Consider the following 19,699-nt stretch of genomic DNA (forward strand, 5'->3'; position numbering starts at 1 on the left):
CCTTCCAGGCTGAAAGGGATGAGGTAGAGGCCCATGACCCAGCTTTTTTGGACCAGAGCCCTGGCAATGATGAGACCTTCACCACTGAGGGAGCAGCTTCATGGCACCGGAAGGCCATGGGGAATTTGCCTGCTAGTAGATGTAGAAGGTACGTCTGAAGTAGGCCTAGGTGCACCAGTCCACACCAGCCCCTTGTGATGCTGGCGGATGTTTGGCCCCCTGGGAGAACAGGACCTGGGCCCCTTTCCCTCATCAGTCTCCCCTCCATGCATGTTGGGCTGGCAACGCTTCAAAGTGAGCTGGCAAGGTGGAAGAATCGGGCCTCTTTGCCTTCCCCCCCCTTACCATTCTGGGTGCTGCCGTGCTGTGTCTACCTCAGGAGCGCCCAGTGCCTGTGACCATCCTTTGCTGCTTCCCGTTTTCCTCAGTTCTGCAGCGAATGACTGTTTTGGTGAATACATCGGGCAGGGGGTCTTCACAGATGTACATTAAAGGGTCTCTGGAGATGGTGGCTAGCCTCTGCAATGAGGAACCAGGTCAACCTTAAGTGTCTTTTTACCTTTTGGTATTGGCTAAAGTAGGGACGCGGGTGGCGCTGTGGGTAAAAGCCTCAGCGCCTAGGGCTTGCCGATCGTCAGGTCGGCGGTTCGAATCCCCGCGGCGGGGTGCGCTCCCGTTGTTCGGTCCCAGCGCCTGCCAACCTAGCAGTTCGAAAGCACTCCCGGGTGCAAGTAGATAAATAGGGACCGCTTACTAGCGGGAAGGTAAACGGTGTTTCCGTGTGCGGCTCTGGCTCGCCAGATGCAGCTTGTCACGCTGGCCACGTGACCCGGAAGTGTCTCTGGACAGCGCTGGCCCCCGGCCTCTTGAGTGAGATGGGCGCACAACCCCAGAGTCTGTCAAGACTGGCCCGTACGGGCAGGGGTACCTTTACCTTTTACTATTGGCTAAAGTGGTTCTTCCCTCCCACCCATCTCCCCACACTGTGGCTCCCAACCTGCTCTCTGCTTATGCCCTGAATGAGAAGCTTGTTTATGAACTGGAAGCAAAAAGAGGCAAAGCATTTCATTTCATCTTCTTTTATTTCACAAGCCTTCAATTCAAAAAAAAATGAACCACAACTAGTAGATCTGATACATTATAATAAGTAAAAATGAATGTGATTTATAAAGGAGAAAAAACTTTGTACAAAAACATTAAAAATCCAACAGCAAATTGAATTCTTTAGAAGTACCAAATATTTCATGCAAAAGGTGAGCGCTACTGGCCAGTTGTAGAAATCCCCTGAACAAAATGGCAACAGCGTCACTATGTGGAAATTATGGCTCTTTCTAAAAGCAAAGACACAGACTTGGAATGTACTAAGTGGGTCAGAGCCACTAGGCCCTCCTCTATTGAGGTTTCTTGGGATTTAATAAATTAAAAAATAACATTAAAAGAAAGACTCCTGTCCTATTCTGCATATTTTAAAAATGACCAGTCTTTCTACTTACCTTGGCATCGTGGTAAGTATTGGCAAAGTGTTCTTTCTAAAGTGGACTCACTCACAAACTGCAGCTTGCATCAATAACTTAGTAACATGCATCAACTACTCTAGCACGGCTAACGGGTGGGGGGGTGCAAACGAACTATCAGGTCATTACGAGACAAAGCTAAAAGCATCCATCACTAATGGAGAAATGGAAGCACCATGCTTTAAAAGGTGGCAAAGGTATGAAAGCACAATTGTGAGGCAATTTATTCCAAGCAAACACGCTACACAATGATGACTTCTTTCTATTCACTTTTCTTGGGGAGGAGGAGAGATTCCCTGTCACACACACGCACACACACGCACACACAAGTACCGAATAAAAGTGTGGGATCAACAACACAGACATAGAAAGGAAATAATAATTGTTCCTATGAGCCTTTATTCTTGGTTTCTGTTTCCATCTGAGTTCATCCAAGACTAGTAATATTGGAGCGACCGCCAGGAGGTGCAACAATGCGATGCCCAGTGCGACGTGGGTTGTTATCATCTACCTGAGCACCTGTGCAACAGCAATCCAGAAACAAGGTGAGAGTTAATAGCTTCTCCAGCCTTTCATTTACTCAGAAATCAATGGCACAAGTAATTGCAAATGCTTAATATGAGCTAAACATCTTGCCCTTTTATACTGAAAATGAGGGCTGACCCACACAAATACTGATTTTACAAAGTACACCCCTGCGACATAATGTTTAGGATATGGCACTCTGAAGCGACAGTGCTCAAACCTTCATCGGACACTGAATCCTAAGTCTCTTCTGTAACTTTTCATCAAGGCTAATGGGTATTTGCCTACTGAACTAGTAGAAACACGGGTCCATCTACAGAAAACCAATGTGGTTTCCTCTGTGCAATTGTCTTTGACCTACACCTGCACACAAGACTTCTGGGAGTGGGCATCCTTTATCCAGACCTGAGCATGCAGGTGTAGCACTGAAAATGCAGAGAGACATGTACAGCACATCACAAGGCCGCAGTTCTCTCTGGGCTTCCCCTTACACTGAAAACCTCCTCCTTCTGCCAGTAAGTCATCAATGCTGGTCCTTACTAAATTACTGATGGATGGATTTGTACTAAGCAATTCTCTGCAGTGGACCCTGTTTTCAAAAAAAAAGGTTGCTGATACTGATAGTTTGTCACACCTGATAAGCTAAAGTTAGATTGATGGAGGTTCCTGATTGGTGGAGGCTGGTTTTTGGCAGGAGACGATTTAGTGGAAGGTGCAGGAGTTGCATATTTTGGTGTTGCTGGAACTTCATAGACTGGCCCATCGTACATTCCTCTGGAGACACCTTGCAATTCTGTTACCTGCATATCACAAACAGAAATGCAATTACATTTCAGTGGCCTGGCATTTGACCCACTCATCTCACGCATAAGACCAATGAAAAATGTATGCAACAGAGCAAGGCTGCTGAGTCCCGCTTCCTCCATCATCATTTCCATCTTCTGTTCCCAAAGTGGGGAGATTTGCACATCCTAAGATTTAGTATTTTCTAAGCACCTAAAAGTGAAGTGCCGTGCAATCTAAGAAAGGGTTGCCAGCCTAATTGGGCCAGAAGGCCCCTTGGCATTTTGAAAAGGTGCAGTGGGCGCTAGTCACAAAATGGCTGGCATGGGAGCATGGCATAGCAGAAAATGGCTGCCACATCTCAAAAAGCCACATCTCAAAAAGGACCACAAAGTGGTGAAGGCCTGCCCCTCTCCCCTATTGGCACTGTGATTGGTCACAGAGAGAAGCTCCTTCCATCTTCTGCTAAGAATGGAAGACAAAGTGGGCACTGACAAGAATGCCAGTCAGAATTGTCACTGCTCCCTCATTGGAGGCTGGTTACTGTGGAGGAACACTATACATTAATTGGGAATCTGAAAAGCGGAAAGGCTCTGGGGAAAGACTTTATACCAGTGGAATTGATTACATCAAACCAGCACTGGTGGGCTCCACTTCTGGCAGAACTTTTTACGGTAGTAAATAACTCAGGCAAAGTATCATATAGCTGGAAACATGCTATAGTAGTTCAAATCTTTAAGAGAGGCTACCCAAACTTACCCTCCAATTATAGGCCAATTAGCCTGCTTTCAATAATTGGCAAGCTGTATGCCCGATTCCTCAGTAGCAAACTGACAATTTTTCTAAATGAACATAATATACTATCTGAAGTCCAGGCAGCCTTTCGTGAGAACTATTCAACATCAGACCACTGTCTAATGCTGTCCTTCCTAGCCGAGAAGTACACCAGGCCTCTACCGGGTAAACTCTTCGAGGCCTTCATGGATCTGAAATTAGTGCTCGATTCCATCCCCAGATCCCAGCTATGATCCGAATTAAATCTGATTTTGCAGGACAAAACGACTCCTCTTTCTTATAAAAGCCCTGTACAATGGAACCAAACTGCAGGTCTGATGCGGTTGGCAGGGACAGTTATCGAACAGCATCGAGATGACTAGGGGGGTGAGGCAGGGATGCATTTTGGCCCCCACACTGTTTTGCCTATTCTTAAATGACCTAGAAGAGAGCTTAATGGACCCAGGTGGGCACTTTCCAAAAAAAAGGAATGAGAAGGACCCCCTTGTTGTTATATGTGAATGACGCGGCCATCATCTCACATTCCAGACCAGGTTTTAAATATCTGATGAGGAAGTTTTCTAGAAATGGTTTATCCATTAATTATGAAAAATCTAAAATTTTAGTATTCGAAAGAAGCTTCTCCCGGTCTAAATGGGTGCTGGATGGCCATAACCTTGAACAGATTAAATACTTCAGTTATCTAGGGCTCACATTCCATCATACAGGATCTTGGAAGCACCACTGGCAAACCTCCCTTCAAAAGGCGGAGATCACGAAGCTAGCCATACTCAGATTCTTTTTCACAAAGGGCGGCAAATATGTTCCAGCAGCCTTAAGGGTCTTCAACGCAAAATCCGTTTCCCAACTCCTGTACGCTGCAAATGTCTGGCATAATGGGGACCTGCCAAAGCTAGATGGCTTTCAGGCAAAATTTCTACGATCTCTGCAGCAGGTACCCAACTGCGTCCCCAACTCCATACTTCTGTCAGAAGCTGGTGAATGCCCAATTCCAACTAAAGCGTGGTGGGCTGCCCTAAAACATTGGCTCAGGATTGTAGTGTTTGATCTAGGGAAGGGTTTGTACCAACACTTGACCAATGAGGAATTTGTCAGCATATGGCAGAAAACCATGGTTAGAAAAGCCACCTCTATTGGTCTGTCACCCCCCACCAACTTTATTACCTGGTTTATGAAGGTGCCCTAAAGACGTTAAAGCAAAGATTATGGGATAATACACACAGTGACTTGCGAGCTCGATCACACACAGTCTGTAGTCCGCTGGCAGTAGGAGTACAATATGGGCATGTCTTTAAGTTAACACCTTATATTAAAAACCTGACAGTACCAAATTATCAAAGGTTATTCACCAAAGCCAGACTAAATATCTTTCCTTCTGCAGTGTTGGATGGCAGGTTGAGAGGAGTTCCCTACCAGGACAGACTTTGCTCGTGTGCTCAAGACATCAATTCTATACAACATATTTTGCTGCACTGTGTGAAATATGAGCAAGCCAGGGCTGAACTGATATTACCCTTGCTGGTACCTTTCCCAGGAAAATCAGAGGCTCACTATGTCAGGTTCCTATTGGAAGACCGGACAAATGCTAGAACATTAGCAGTGGCAAAGTTTTTATCGGTGTTTGCAAGAAACAATGATCCCTATCTTTAAGTCTGAACAAAATGCTTGTTTAACCTGGAGGCAGGCTGTATGAATTGTGCATTGCTTTGTAACGATTTGTTGGGTCTCTGGACCGTAATAAAGATTGATTGATAATGCCAGGCACTGGGTATGCCAACCTGAAATTCCCCGAGGGCCCACAAATGATCAATGGATCATTTTCAATATTTCCCCCATCCCTGTAAAATGACAAAGCTTCAGCCAGCATTCTCATTTTTTTATTTAACTTTTATTCACATGTATAATGGGACGCGGGTAGCTCTGTGGGTTAAACCACAGAGCCTAGGGCTTGCCGATCAGAAGGTTGGCGGTTCGAATCCCCGTGACGGGGTGAGCTCCCGTTGCTCGGTCCCTGCTCCTGCCAACCTAGCAGTTCCAAAGCACGTCAAAGTGCAAGTAGATAAATAGGTACCGCTTCGGCGGGAAGGTAAACAGCGTTTCTGTGTGCTGCTCTGGTTCGTCAGAAGCGGCTTAGTCATGCTGGCCACATGACCCGGAAGCTCGGCCAATAAAGCGAGATGAGCGCCGCAACCCCAGAGTCGGCCATGACTGGACCTAATGGTCAGGGGTCCCTTTACCTCTAAGGAAAAGCAGGACATTCCAGGATCAAATCAGAAAGCGGGGCGGCTTCTGTAAATCCAGGACTGTCCCTGGAAAATAAGGGCATTTGGAGGGTCCCTAACGGTCAGGGGTCCCTTTACCTTTACAATGGCAAAACTCGTGTCTCAAAATGGACTGGAACTGGGCAGTGGATCTCAGTAATGATACAGCCACTGCGTATTTCCTCAGGCACATTGCTCTCTCTGAATTACAGAACTGGAGAGATGGAAGAGACCCCAAGGGTCATCTAGTCCAGTTCCCTGTAATGCAGGAATCCTGCCCACAGCCATCCCTGGGTGGGCTCAAACAGCCAGATGAAATGACCCATTGTTCTACAAAAATATATACATTCAAGCATCTGCACATTATAACATGTTATAGAAATGATTAGCAACAAGAAGTTTGGATATCTATACAAACCTACCTTATTCCTAATTTTGATGCGTTGATAAAGGTATTCAGGGAAGGGCTTCCGGGGAATGAAACGGCCCATTCCTTTACTTACATGGAGATTTCCATCTTCAAACACAATCTTCCCTTGGCTAATGACTATGAGGGGAGCACCGTGACATTCCATGCCTTCAAATATATTATATTCAACAGCCTGCAATGGGGAGGCCAGAACATGCAGTTAATTCTCATTTATTGATAGGCATGAATGATTTATACGGCATTAAATTGTAGAAGGTGTTAAACATGATAGTTAATTTTCTTTAATAGTCAGGGAGTCAAAACCATTAAAACGTCACGGTGTGGTGGCACAAAGTGGCAGCGATGATGGCAGGTTTCGGCAAAGTCTCACCGGAAATTGGCACAGAAGCTGGTGGCGCTTTTCTGCCAGTGGGGTGCTGCCTTGGGGGCTTCTGCCATCCAAGGTGGGTGCTTCACCCCACCTCACAGGTGGGCCGGCCCTGCTGCCTGTGTATCTTTGATGGTAGCCGCACTGGCATCCATTCTCTAGACACAATTGGGTGATGCACACATGCAGTAAGGAGCAATTGGGCACATGTTGTGCTGCCGTGGTTGAGGGTATTTTTTGACAGCCTGCAGCAGTAGTGCCTTAAGTAGTTCTCCAAAAAACTGAAGAGCTTTTCCTCTTACCGACTTATGGCTTTTGGCTGTGATGGTCTTCGCCTTCTCTGGGTCCCAGATCACAATGTCAGCATCCGAACCCACAGCGATTCTACCCTTTCGCGGATAGAGGTTAAAGATTTTGGCTGCATTGGTACTAGTAATGGCAACAAACTGGTTCTCATCCATTTTACCTGAAGACTAAGATAAATTTTCCATGAGTAACGTATCTTAAGAATAGTAGTATATGTGTACATACAACAGAGATGAGAGGTGGTGGTCAACAAAATTTTACTCAGAGAACATCTAAGTCACTGGGAACAAATGGACAAGATCTGCCATTAAATCACCGGTATTCTTTCCTGCAGCAGATTAAGAGCCACCAGGAATATGTATGCGGATGTAGACAGGTATTAGATTTGGTGGCTCTTCCTGGAATTAGTTATGGATTTATTTATTTATTTATTTATTAAAAAGGTAATTGAGTTTAAAAAAATAATTCTTAACATACCAGCAGATGGCAAATGAAGCTAGCAGTTGAGACTTGGAATTCAGAGGGGCAAAATGCCAGAAAAATTGCATGGCAAGTGGAAGAAGCCTGTTGATTTGCTTAGTTATAGTGGCTATTGTGGGTAAAATGACTGTTTGGCCCCGTTAGAATAAAGGATGATGAACCTGGTGGGTTGACTGGGCTATTTGTCCTTCCCCAACCTGCTGCCCGCTACTAAATCTGGAGCACAACTGCCATAAACTCCATCTAGGCTAGCCAGTGGCCAAGGATGATATGAGTTGTAGCACAATACAACCGGACCACACCAGGTTAATGAAGGCTGAATGAATGGTTAATTCATTAACTGAATGAAGGTTAATGAAGATATTAAGCTCTGAAGGAGGCTGCCACCAGAACAAGGAGTGGAGCAAGTAGAGATTTTAAGGGAAGGTAAAGGCAAAGGAACCCTGGACGGTTAAGTCCAGTCAAAGGCGACTATGGGGTGTGGTGCTCATCTCACTTCAGGCCGAAGGAGCTGGTGTTTGTCCACAGACAGCTTTCCAGGTCATGTGGCCAGCAGGACAAAACCGCTTCTGGTGCAACAGGACACCATGACAGAAGCCAGAGCGCACAGAAACGCCTTTTACCTTCCTGCCGCAGCAGTACCTATTTATCTACTTGCACTGGCATGCTTTCAAACTGCTAAGTTGGCAGGAGCTGGGACAGAGCAACAGGAGTTCACCCTGTCGCAGGGATTCGAACCGCTGACCTTCTGATCAGCAAGTCCAGGAGACTCAGTGGTTTAGACGACAGTGCCACCCGCGTCCCTTTTAAGCAGAGATGAAGCATGGGGGAGGGGCGAGATGATGGTGCTGATGGATACAAGAGAGATTGCTGGGAGGAGATGGAGGAAGCATCACTTAAGATCTTGGGACTATGTGAGTACAGTGGAACCTCTACTCATGACTACAATCCGTTCCAGAGGCCCGTCCGAAAGTTGAAACAGGTCTCTGGGAGGGGCGCCGTTGTGCGCAGGCACGGGCGGCGATTGCCTGCTTCTGTGCATGTGCGAACAGCAATTGCTGCTTCTGTGCATGCACGAATGGCGGCAAACCCACCGGTTACTTCCGGGTTTGCCGCGGACGTTGGGCAAATTGGAGGCGAGCGGAGCCAGACGTAAGAAGAGGTTTGACTGCAGCTCCCAGAAGCTGCCACAATATTCATGGGCCATACAAGTAGTACTTGGGAATAGGGGCAATGAGATAGGCTTGGTTTCAAAGGAAAAAAGAGAACCATGTGCCTCAGTGAGTAAGAGAATAGGCTAACCAAGCTGCAGAGGCAAGGGGAGAAAACCACTGAGAACTTGACACTGTCCCCAGCACCTTGTTTCGGGCAGGTCTCACATGCATGAACTTGGTGCAAAGGACCCACGGATGACTTCAACAACTGGGGTCCAGGTGCTTTTGGGACTGCCTGAGTCCCTATGCTCCACCACAATCGCTCAGATCAGGGTGGTCCAATATGTGGCCCATGAGGCCTTTGGTGGCGGCTCCAGGCAGGGCCTAGCAAGTGCTTTCCCAGCTTTGGAAAGGAGGTGGGAGGGCTCTAGGATCCTGCCAGAGCCATTCCCAAAGCCAGCCAAGTGTTTACTGGGCTTTGGGAAGGTGCCCCCTTGGCTCGGTGCCCAGTGTGGGGGAACTGGTTGCGCTGCCCTAAATCCAGTGCTGCCACCCCCTTATACTTCTGCAAACCTTGGGCTTATCCCAAGCCTGCTGATACTGTGTGTGTGCGCGCGTAGTTGTTTTGGCAATGCAAGTGACAGCACCGACAGAATTGAATTGGGAGAAATAATGATAATATCAGCATTTTAACTGAGTCCAGAAGCAGACTGGTAACTAGCAGTCTTACCCATAGGCACTAGGGGTGCGGGGCACCCAGTTGCCAGGCTCTCAGGGGCGCCAGGCCGAGAGTCCAGGGCCCAAGAGTTGAGTCCGGGGAAGAGTCTGCCCATCGGTTGGAGCGCCGCAGCAGGCTCTTCTGCTGTGGGCGGCTCTAAGCCGCAAGTTTAGGGGTGACTGAGCCAGCAAGGGGCTGAGGTGGCCGGCTGGCTCCGCCCTTCTGCATGGCTGGGACTGGGCAACCTGGGGTGGGGGGTGCTGGGTGGATCTTTGCACCCCGGCACCGCATATGCTTAAGACAGCCCTGGTAACTAGTGTCACTGATGTGTGGTGGCGCAAAGCTTCTGCCTCCCAGAAACATTTTGGCAGCCACACTTTGTAGAAAAAGGAAGTTTCCTGGTCGCCTTTAAATGAAGTTCCAGCATCATAGTAGAGCATCACAGCAGCCCAGGCTGGCAGAGTTGTGTGTCCTGAGGCCCCGGTGTGTGAGTCCAAATAAAAGGCCCTGGGTGTTGGCCCACTGACCCCAGTCCCCTCTAGCTAAAAGTTAGATTTGGAAATCTCTGAGCAGTACAGGGCAGGATCTGGTGTAAAGCAGCAGCTGCCTTTGCTTACCACACACTTATCCCAGACCACGGTCATTCTTTCCTCAATTCCATTTACTCCTTCTGGAATCAGAGTGAAGTTGTCCTTTCCAACCGCTTTCTGGGCTGTGCTATAGGTACAGTGGGCACTTCCAGTCACTTGCAGGTCACCACTGAAGGAACATAGAGGGGAGACAGAAATATTTTTAAAGGCTGGAGGCAAGGATGTGGGTTGCTTACCATTTGTGTTTCTAGCTACTGGTGCCACACATTCATTCAGGAATGTATACTCTATGGTTAACTACTGCTTTTCAATTCTGTTAACCTCTCCAGTCTCTGCTTCCACATTCACATCAATACTATTCTCCAAAGTATTGTTCTTTGGGTATCTTTCCTAGTGTTTTTCAGGTCTCTGTTAACAGCATCAGTAAGGCAAACCAAAGTGAAACTGAACAGCAATTTTGTTTACAGATTATTTTTTTAAAAACTCACTCTATACAATCATCCCACTAAGGACCTAGTTAGATGTTCCATGGGAGGCCTGTGAACCATCTGATGACGGACTGATTGATTGATTTGTACTGAAAAGCAGTCACAGAAGACTGCCAGTTTGAGTGGATGGGGATGAGGCTATCTAATCCTTTTCCTTCCTGTCACTTAAAACCATCCTTTCCGAGCCGATTTCCCTGTCAAAGGGGAAGAGGGTAAGCTGCCTGGGGTAATTCTGAACAGGGTAAGGTCAGGAAGGGAAAGGGCTAAGCAGACTCCTCCCCTGTTTTGGGGGTGTCACATGTCTCCTGCATAATGTCTAATTTCACTCTGAGCTAAATACAGTATTTGCTATTCCCTTACAAACAAGAACAAATCTGACAATAATCAAACCACATCAAAATACTTGTCTATTATTACATATTACTTCTCCACTTTAGCTGACATCCAAGAGGCTCAAGGACTCCCTTGGCTGAATTGGTGGTTTACAAGCAGTTGCAGTTTAATACCATGCTAAAAGTGAGGTCAAATGATCAGGTGTTGTAGGATCCAGACTCAGAGGCGGTGAGGTCACAAATGCTGCAGCCTTGGCCCAATTTTTGCTCCAATAATGTGTCCCGTCTGTCCCCAGGCTGGCAGTGATTGGTTCCCCGAAAACAAGAGCACCTTGGGGAATGGAAACACACAACCGATTATACCATCCTTTTAATTTATTTTTAATTTATTTTTAAAATGTATATACCACCCTTCATCCGAAGATCACAGGGTGGTTCAAAACAAAAATACAAAAAATACAAAATGAGAACACAAAATACAAAATAGACAAAAGCAAACTTTGAGACTCTCTAAAAGATCTGCAAAGAGGGTGAAATAAACAGAGAAATAGATCTGTTTGATTTTTAGAATCAAAGCTTCATTTTGGAGTGACACCCTGCAGTTCTCTAGCAGTGATTCATATAACAACCTTGAGACTTAGTGACATGAAGGATTTCAAAGAAAGCAAATGTGGGTGTTTTGGTAGGAGCAGTTCAAAAATATGATGTCTTTGTCAAGTGACTAGATTATAAGATCTATTTCCCCATAATTCATCAACAGAAACCTGGGGGGCTTATGTTTCCAGACCGGGCTGCATTGTATGTGGTAGCAATTGAAGATAGGCAGTACAAAGACTTCAAAATCCACTGTAAGTATGTAGATATTACAATTCTTCTATGCTTTTCATACAAGCTGTTTGTTAGCTGATATTGCTGTGGAGAGGATTATTGTATTCCTCCATCAAGTGCAGCCTGTATGCAGGTCCAAGGAGGTCAAGGCCTAACACGCACAACTGGACAAGGGCCAAGCATCCCTATGGTAGGCCAAACAACTTCAAGAGACTTGCATCACGCTCTGTCTGAATGTGAGCAACTTTGCCCTCAAAGTACCTCGTAGCCTTGCCACAGCAGGTTCCTGAGGACTCAAAATTCTGCTTTGGACTTCTATTGTCAAAAAGCTTTGCTATCACATTTCTCCTCATGTTTAACCAAAATCTGCTTCTTAGAAACTTCCAACCTTTAGTCCTGCTGACTGGAGCAAAAGAGCATCTGCTTCATCTACTGTGTGACAGCCCTTTAGATATTTGAAAACAGCAATTATCCCTTAATCTTCTCTTCCCTAGGCTAAACTTGCACGAATTGCAAATGTTTCCCTTTTATTTGTACTGACCTTTGACCCTCTCCATTTGTTTTGACAGGGTGGGAGAATGTATATGGCTTTGATATGACCTGTATCAGGGATGTTGCCATGAAGGAACCCTTGGTGGACATTGTAGACCCAAAGCAGGTGGTGACCAATGCCTGTTTAATAAAGGTTTGGCGTTTCTAAAAGTATAAATTTAAAATAGTGTTACTTTAAAAAGATTTCTGTGACTTCAGGGATCCAGTACTTTGGTCTTTGTCCTTTCGCTCTGACTTTTCATGTTGCTAATCAGCTTCAAATGTTGATCCTTCTATATAAAAGCCACACGACGGTGTTCCATTGTACTATGGCACAGGCCATAATGCTGGTGGCTCTGCTTCAGTCCCCTCTGGTCAAAAGTTGCAGCTAGTAAATGCCACTAACTAATGGAAAGGATAATTACTGTACATGGTCTAGTCCAGGAAAAATGGGTTAAGGGGAAGTTGTAAATGTGCATCCTGGATGCCAGGTACACTGCCCTTGGTGGTGGAGAGGGGCAGTGGCCGCCTCATGACAGCTTGCCATTTCTGAATGTCTATAGCCAGCTTCCCCTTCATTCTGGCGAGCCTTTGGCTTACTGGAGAGCTTAATATTGATGTATATAAAGTCTTAAGAGATGTTGCTATATAAGAGATGCTCATAATTGAATCCTTTGTACGTGTGAAGAATTTTTATGTATTCGAATTACTGTAGCTGTATGTTAATTGAAAACCAGTTTGTAGTGATGATATATTTTAGTCTGTTACCAACAGTAATTTATTTTAGCATGTTTTTTCTTTTCTTTTGTAGAGATTTGTAATTAATAGCATTGCAAAAGCACCAGTGAGAAATTTGTGGGTTTTACAGTTATGGCGAAACATCCACGTGCTGTTTCTGTCATCCCACCCACTTGGGAACGGCAGGGGTCAGGATGTGGTATAGCTCAACACCCAAAAACACCACACTGTGATGTACACACAGATGTTGTCCATGTACCTAGCTCCCAAGAGGGAACTCTGGTGTTGGAGAACTGTGGAGATAGAGCAGTTTATTACACAAGGGCACAAAAGGGGGGACTTTGCAAGCAATTTGCCTCTTGATCACTCCTAAGAACTTGCTCACATTGCTAAAACTCATAAGTCTTTTTATTTAACATGCACTCTGCCTCAATACTCAGGCACAAAGAGCCAATAGCAACTTTCACTTCACTACACCAAGTCTTGAAGGAGCATCTCCACCCCCATCGTTCTACCACTGAGGTCCAGCTCTGAGGGCCTTCTGGCGGTTCCCTCACTGTGAGAATCCAAGTTACAGGGAACCAGGCAGGGGGCCTTCTCGGTAGTGGCACCGCCCTGTGGAACGCCCTCCCACCAGATGTCAAAGAGAACAACAACTACCAGACTTTTAGAAGACATCTGAAGGCAGCCCTGTTTAGGGAAGCTTTTAATGTTTGATACTGTATTTTAATATTGTGTTTAATATTGGAAGCCGCCCAGAGTGGCTAGGGAAACCCAGCCAGATGGGCGGGATATAAATAAATTATTATTATTATTATTATTATTATTATTATTATTATTATTATTAAATGCCAGGGCGCAGCAACCTACACTTGCTGTAATGGATCATTGCTACAATTGTCCTCCCACCCGAATGCCATATGGGAATACTGTGTCTTTGCTCAATATTCTTCCTCCACAACAGTGGGGTGAAACTCATCCCATATGTAGGCAAGTTCCTTGTTGGTGAAGGCCAGGCCCTCAGTTCTCTCCCCCGCTCTGTTTCTTGACTTGCCATTTGTGTGGGTTCTGTGACAAAATTGTCACACTCGCTTTCTGTAGATTTTTTGGGATTCTTCTCAGAAGTGTGTGTGAATGCACACGAGTGCTAGACACACGCACATGTGGAGGGTTCAGACACATGCTTTGCAACAGTCCTGGTGGAGGAATACAGGCAGCAAAGGTGGCTTGAGGCATGTGTTGTTAACCTGGAATGTGTTGTTTGTAACATGTGGACAGCCTTGCCACTTGAAGAGTGCGTAATGAGTTTTGTGTGTGTTTCCCTCCTCCTTTCTTTACCTCAGTATAATTAGATAAGTATGCAATATTAATAGGCTAGCCCAAAATTTCTTTTGAAAATTAAAAGGTGTTCATTGTGGGTGTTACTTTCCTCTGCTCTGCTTCTTTGCAGCGAGTTCAAAGGGGTTTTGCAAACCATTGCCTGTTGTACCACTCCCTGCTGGAGGATTCCCAGGAAGGGGAAGTTATAGACCAGGCTCCTCCAACTTCGGCCCTCCAGATGTTTTGAGACTATAATTCCTATCGTCCCTGGTCCTGCTAGCTAGGGATCATGGGAGTTGTAGGCCAAAAACATCTGGAGGGCTGAGGTTGAGGAAGCCTGTTATAGACCTTTTGTAAGCAGTGGACCTGATAGAGGTACTATTGCAGCAACTCAGGTGGCAGAGGAAGTTTTGGCAACATTAGTTTGGACAGAGAAGGTGCCACTTCCCAGGCAGGTTTCAGTCGAGGATTCACATCAGGGCAGATGCAAGAGGTTGTGTTTGCACGAGGGGTTTGGGCAAGGAATGCAAGGGCAACTTCACCAGGGATATAACAGGCCAGATACAGGAGATCATTCTAGTTAAACAAGCAGACTTGCTTACCTAGGTAATATAAACTGCCTAGCCTTGGTCTTTTATATTGATGTTTTCTATGGCTTCTCTCTTCTCCTTCTGCAACACCCAACAATACAGGAAGTGGATATTTATACAGTGAAGACTGAGGACCTGGTGTTTACCTCTGCCTTTTGCCTCCAAATTCAGCGCAATGACTACATTCACGCCTTGGTTACTTACTTTAATATAGAATTTACAAAGTGCCACAAGAAAATAGGGTTTTCTACAGGTAAGTTCTTTTTTTGGCTTCATGCTGATTCAGGGTGTGAGTTCTGTCTCCGAGTACAGACATCAGGGTCAGAAACGTGATAACACTGAGTGGGGTTTTAAGGGATAAATTCTTGAGTTTAGAAAACGATCACATTAGTAACATATTTTAAAACACAATAAAAGGAAAGCATTATTGTGGTGTGCTTCTTGATTATTTTTGTAGGGAAGATCAAGGCAATTAACAAATATTTTAATAACATAAAGTGACATTAATAGCATAGGAGTTAAATAATATTAGCAAAAAGACAAAATATTATGTAAAGAAACTTACAAATGTTACATTGCTCACCATGGAATCACCCGACAATAATGCCAGTGTGAAGATAGTTTGTTAAATCATCTCCAATTTCATTGGTGTAAATATAAACAACATTAGATTGGTGGGGAATTTCTTCCATATAATCTGTCTCCTTTTGTAGCACCAGATGCCCCTTACACCCACTGGAAGCAAACCGTCTTCTACCTGGAAGACTACCTAACTGTAAGAAGGGGTGAAGAACTCTATGGAAGCATATCCATAAAGCCAAATGAAAAAAATGTGGTAAGTTGGGCTCACACAACTGAATTTAGATGATCAGCTTAGGAACCTATGGGTGTCTGGGACAGGTATTTCTGAAACATTTGTACATGGACATTTGTTGAAAAGTACCTGAAACTACCCCAGGACGCAATCATTTTTGATTGCCTGATTTGACTTTTGACACTTTAGTAAATCATATTAAAAAAATGGATCTGATTTTTTTCCAACATCCAAACACGTTTCATGATCTGTCAGTTGTTCTGGTTAAACAAAAGACCACTGTGTTACAAAGCTATTATTTCACAGTGCAATCCTTCTCCAAAAGCAGGCCCCATTAAATTCAGTGGAGAACGTAGAAGTGTTGGAATAATTGCTCTACCTCGACTCCGGTCACATGGCCACCTCTTCCTCCTGCAATGGCTGCCGGCAGCTGCAACCACTCCCTTCAGATCCATTCCAAGAGAAAAAGAGGGGGGAAGAAAAGAATTGGCAGATGTAAACACAGATACATGCGAGGTCAGAATGGCAGAATGCAGAATTATGAAGCAGCACTTTGCAGTTATGTGCATTATATGCAGGAGAAGTGCTGCCTTTCCCTGCCTTGCCACTCCTGCCACCACCATACCTGTTGCTGCTTCTCTGCCCGCCCTGCCGCTTCTGCAATTTTGGGGGGTGAGATCCTGCATGCAATCTTGCGTGGCTTCAGCCCAAATCATCACTGCTGCCAGTGGCACATCTGTGCCTGCAGAGCTCTTGCCTTGGGGCTTATGCTGCCTCAGGCAGCTGCCACAGTATGCCTAATGGCAGAGCCGGCCCTAATTATGTAGCAATGCTCTTTGTGCTCCTTACTACCAGAAGCAAAATACCCTCTGAGTTACCAGGGTAGAGGCTTCTCCATGATGCCCCCCCCCCATCTGCAGGATGCCCTCCCGTAAAAGACACAACTAACACCAACATCCTTAGCATTTTGGCAGCAGCCTAAGACTTATTTATTTGCCCATACATTTTATGTTTTTTAATGAAACATTTTATTGTTCAAACCCATAGGCCACCACGATTCAAGACAAAATACATGTGAAAATACAGTTCAGTTTAGCATATTCCATCAATCAAGACACAAAGTAAAGGGTCACTGACCCTACAAATTTGTGCCTAGATCAGGCATGTCCAAAGTGCATTTCAGGGGCCTAATCCAGTCCACCAGTCGGTTTAATCTGGCCCCACAACTTCAAACTTCAATCTTAAAAAAAAGCTCAACAAAATCATAGAAAAGCTCAACAACTTCAATCCTAAAAAAAGGTCAATCCTAAAAAAAGGCCTCATGGCCCTTCACTTCATCAAATCTGCCCTCTTTGAAAAAAGTTTGGACACCTTTGGCCTAGATACTACAAGCATCCCATTCACTCCACTAAGTTTTTTTTATGTCTGGCTCTTAATTTTCTAGCAGACAGAACACATTTTGCAACCTGGATGGTAATAGAAATGTCACTGTTTTCTAGCAATGTACTTATATGTTCCAGCGGCGTATCTGTTTGACAGGAGGCAGAGGATATGGGTGCAAAATTTATACCTTGGGGACTCAAACAAGGAGCAGTGAGATATCCTCAACTTCACTGGACTCACAAATACAACTTCCTACAGAGTACAAACACCGAAGCCATAAAACTGATTTTCTCAAAGGAGCTGTAGTAAAGTATTGCTCCAAACCAAATGCCATTTTATATAAAGGGCAGCAAATAGGATAACAATTATTACATTTATCTGATTGAATAAATGTCTTATCATTTAGAATAAACATTTATTCCTTCTTTGAAAAACTGTTTAACTTTGGTAGAAGAGAAAGTGGATTAACTTCCATATTAATCCCATAAGCATTCAGGGTGCTTCAAACAGAGTTTACCCAAGAGTTAGGGGCTGAAGTCTGGAGTTGTTTTCGAAAGTGTTGGGGAGCAGGGGGAGCAGGCGAGAACCATTCACACATACCAACTTCAGCCAGTGCAAAGCAAGTATAACATGAGCAAAGGTTTGTATAGAAAGCAATCCTGTTTCTGCCTTTAAAAAAGGTGCAGAGGTGCCTTGAGGGACAGCTAATAGGAATTCCATGAAAGAATTCTGCACCATCTCCAGAACAGAAACATTAGTCTACCCCAATACTTCTGTACCTTATGTTAGTTGTGAGATAATATTTGTTTGATGGTGTATCTTAGTATGTACTGTTCATTGTGTGATTTGCTCAGCTGCTTTTATATTAAGTTACGTTCCCACGCTATGTTATTTATAGATCATGGGGGTGTAAATATTTTCATAACTCTGCATAAATTGTTCCTGCTAAGTACTTTAAGGATGGAAGTGGGGGAGCACAAGCTGAGTCATATGCTGAAGACCCCCAGATATGTTTCCCTGTATTCAGAAAAGGGCTAGGGTTTTGTTTTTTGTCTTTTTTTATTGGCTAAGCCACCTACTGAATTTCAGAAAGGAGGAAGCTTTGAAGCAGAACGTTCCAAGTGCTAAGATATACCGGTAGTCCTATGCCACAAAAAAATTATTCTTAATCTGCATTACAGCGTGACTTGGATTTCACAGTAGATTTGGATTTCAAAGGGCAGCTCTGTGAAATTTCTGTATCTAATTCCTATAAAATGCGCTAGTGTGCAACTGTCTTCACAAGAGAAGAAGAGAGCAGCAATTCCTGGTCTGCACATCTCAAGCTGGGAACAATTGCTTCCAGATTTTCAAACTACCTGAACTGAATAGCTGACAAGTCCTTACAGCACAAAGCACCGGCTGTGGATCGCTAACATGAATGTATGGATGTAGTTTCTGTCTAGACTACAGTAAACAACCCTCTTTGTCAAAACAAACAGAACCCACAGTCCACTAGGCGTATAACTTACTATGAGTAAGATTCTTCCAAGCTTTGCATGCTATATGTATTTTTTCTTACTGAAAAGATCTTTTATGACATTGTTGTGCATAGATGACAGAGTTATATTAATAAAGTATAGAACATTAGTCTCTGAATTGGATTTGTTTCTGTTCCAGCTAGCTGAGAAAATATTGAAATTGCAATCCTGAACACACATTCTGCTGGAACCAGCAGGATGGACGTGGGCAAAATCTTTTAATGAAGCGAGCAATCTTTCTTACCTGTTTACTGTACTTTCTGGAAAATGCTTGAACTTGTTAGTACAAACTAGGAGTTGATTTAAAACAAATTAGCACCATTATTTTATGAATACAGTGTTTGTTCTATTTCTCTGTCTGTAAAAGTGGATTTTGGTTCCTGGTTCAACTGCAGCAGTGGCAACGCGGGACATTGGAAGTGTCGTTTCCATTGTGATGAGTTGTATGGAACTGTCCCAAAACATACAGACTGGAGCTTTATGAAATGGTGTGTTCCTTTCTTGCTGTAAACAAGAAAAAACAAAACATAAGAATAAACAAAAATAAATAAACAAAAGCTTTTTATTTATTCATCAACTCCTTCTTTATTTTTCCCTTGCCTGATTGATATAGAATGCAGAATTTTGCTTTCCTTGGTGCAGGTTGGATTGCCTGGATGGGAAACCTCCCTTTAACCACAAATAGCAGTCTGCTTACCCATAAGCAGATCCACTGCTGAAACGCCCCATGCTTTCAATTTAGATAGCTTTCTGTGGTTGGCAAAAGCTTTCAGCAGTGAAGTGCGGGGGCCGGGGGGAGAGACGTATTGTAACTCACCTTTTAGCTGCCTCGTGCCGGAGGTGGGCAGGGCCAGTGCAAAAGAGAGCCGGTCTTCTTCAGTCTTCACGCACACCCCCACACTTGCATTCATACACATCCACACAGGCGCATAGGAAGCTACCAGTTGCATATTGTCAGACCCTTGCTTTATCAGCGTTGCCTTCATGGAGTCTTTCCTAGCCCTACCTGGATCTTTGGGTTTCAACCTGGGACATTTGCAAATGTGTGTTGTACCACTGAGCTCTGGCCAGCCATAAAGCATTCAGTTCCAAGACATAAAATATACTCTTGCACAGATGCATGCACAGTTTGCAAGGAAGGGCGATGCTTCTGGATTCTGGCTTTTTTCATCACGTGTTAAGATTTTGCGGGAGGCAAGGCTGTGGTGCAGAGTAAAGGGAGTGTGAGGATT

The 19,699-nt window shown here is 44.6% G+C and overlaps 2 protein-coding genes across 2 annotated transcripts; one reads left to right on the plus strand and one right to left on the minus strand.

Annotated features, from left to right (window-relative positions):
* Positions 1–1,063: 1,063 nt before the first annotated feature.
* On the minus strand, positions 1,064–11,390 carry LOC128421045 (dihydropyrimidinase-related protein 1-like). Its single transcript, XM_053403276.1, has 7 exons — positions 11,381–11,390; positions 10,918–11,110; positions 9,951–10,092; positions 6,978–7,148; positions 6,301–6,480; positions 2,674–2,839; positions 1,064–2,033 (listed from the first exon to the last, which is right to left on the minus strand). Exons 1-7 carry the CDS (start codon positions 11,388–11,390, stop codon positions 1,942–1,944), a joined length of 954 nt encoding a protein of 317 aa, XP_053259251.1. The 3' UTR covers positions 1,064–1,941.
* Positions 11,389–19,036, plus strand: LOC128421046 (protein arginine N-methyltransferase 8-like). The gene is made up of 6 exons (XM_053403277.1): positions 11,389–11,413; positions 11,469–11,591; positions 12,141–12,256; positions 14,853–15,003; positions 15,464–15,585; positions 18,129–19,036. Exons 1-6 carry the CDS (start codon positions 11,389–11,391, stop codon positions 18,210–18,212), a joined length of 621 nt encoding a protein of 206 aa, XP_053259252.1. The 3' UTR covers positions 18,213–19,036.
* Positions 19,037–19,699: the final 663 nt, after the last annotated feature.

Source organism: Podarcis raffonei, chromosome 9 (genome assembly GCF_027172205.1).
Source record: "Podarcis raffonei isolate rPodRaf1 chromosome 9, rPodRaf1.pri, whole genome shotgun sequence".
Lineage (NCBI taxonomy): Eukaryota > Metazoa > Chordata > Lepidosauria > Squamata > Lacertidae > Podarcis > Podarcis raffonei.

Excerpts from the sequence above, each read along its gene's own strand:
- LOC128421045 (XM_053403276.1), bottom strand. Across the intron at positions 6,481-6,977 it reads CAGCCAAAAGCCATAAGTCG|GCTGTTGAATATAATATATT; the intron begins GTAAGAGGAAAA and ends TCCCCATTGCAG. Across the intron at positions 2,840-6,300 it reads GCATCAAAATTAGGAATAAG|GTAACAGAATTGCAAGGTGT; the intron begins GTAGGTTTGTAT and ends TGTGATATGCAG.
- LOC128421046 (XM_053403277.1), top strand. The coding sequence starts at position 11,389 with ATGAAGGATTTCAAAGAAAGCAAAT. Across the intron at positions 11,414-11,468 it reads GGATTTCAAAGAAAGCAAAT|ATTATAAGATCTATTTCCCC; the intron begins GTGGGTGTTTTG and ends TCAAGTGACTAG. Across the intron at positions 11,592-12,140 it reads CAAAGACTTCAAAATCCACT|GGTGGGAGAATGTATATGGC; the intron begins GTAAGTATGTAG and ends TTGTTTTGACAG.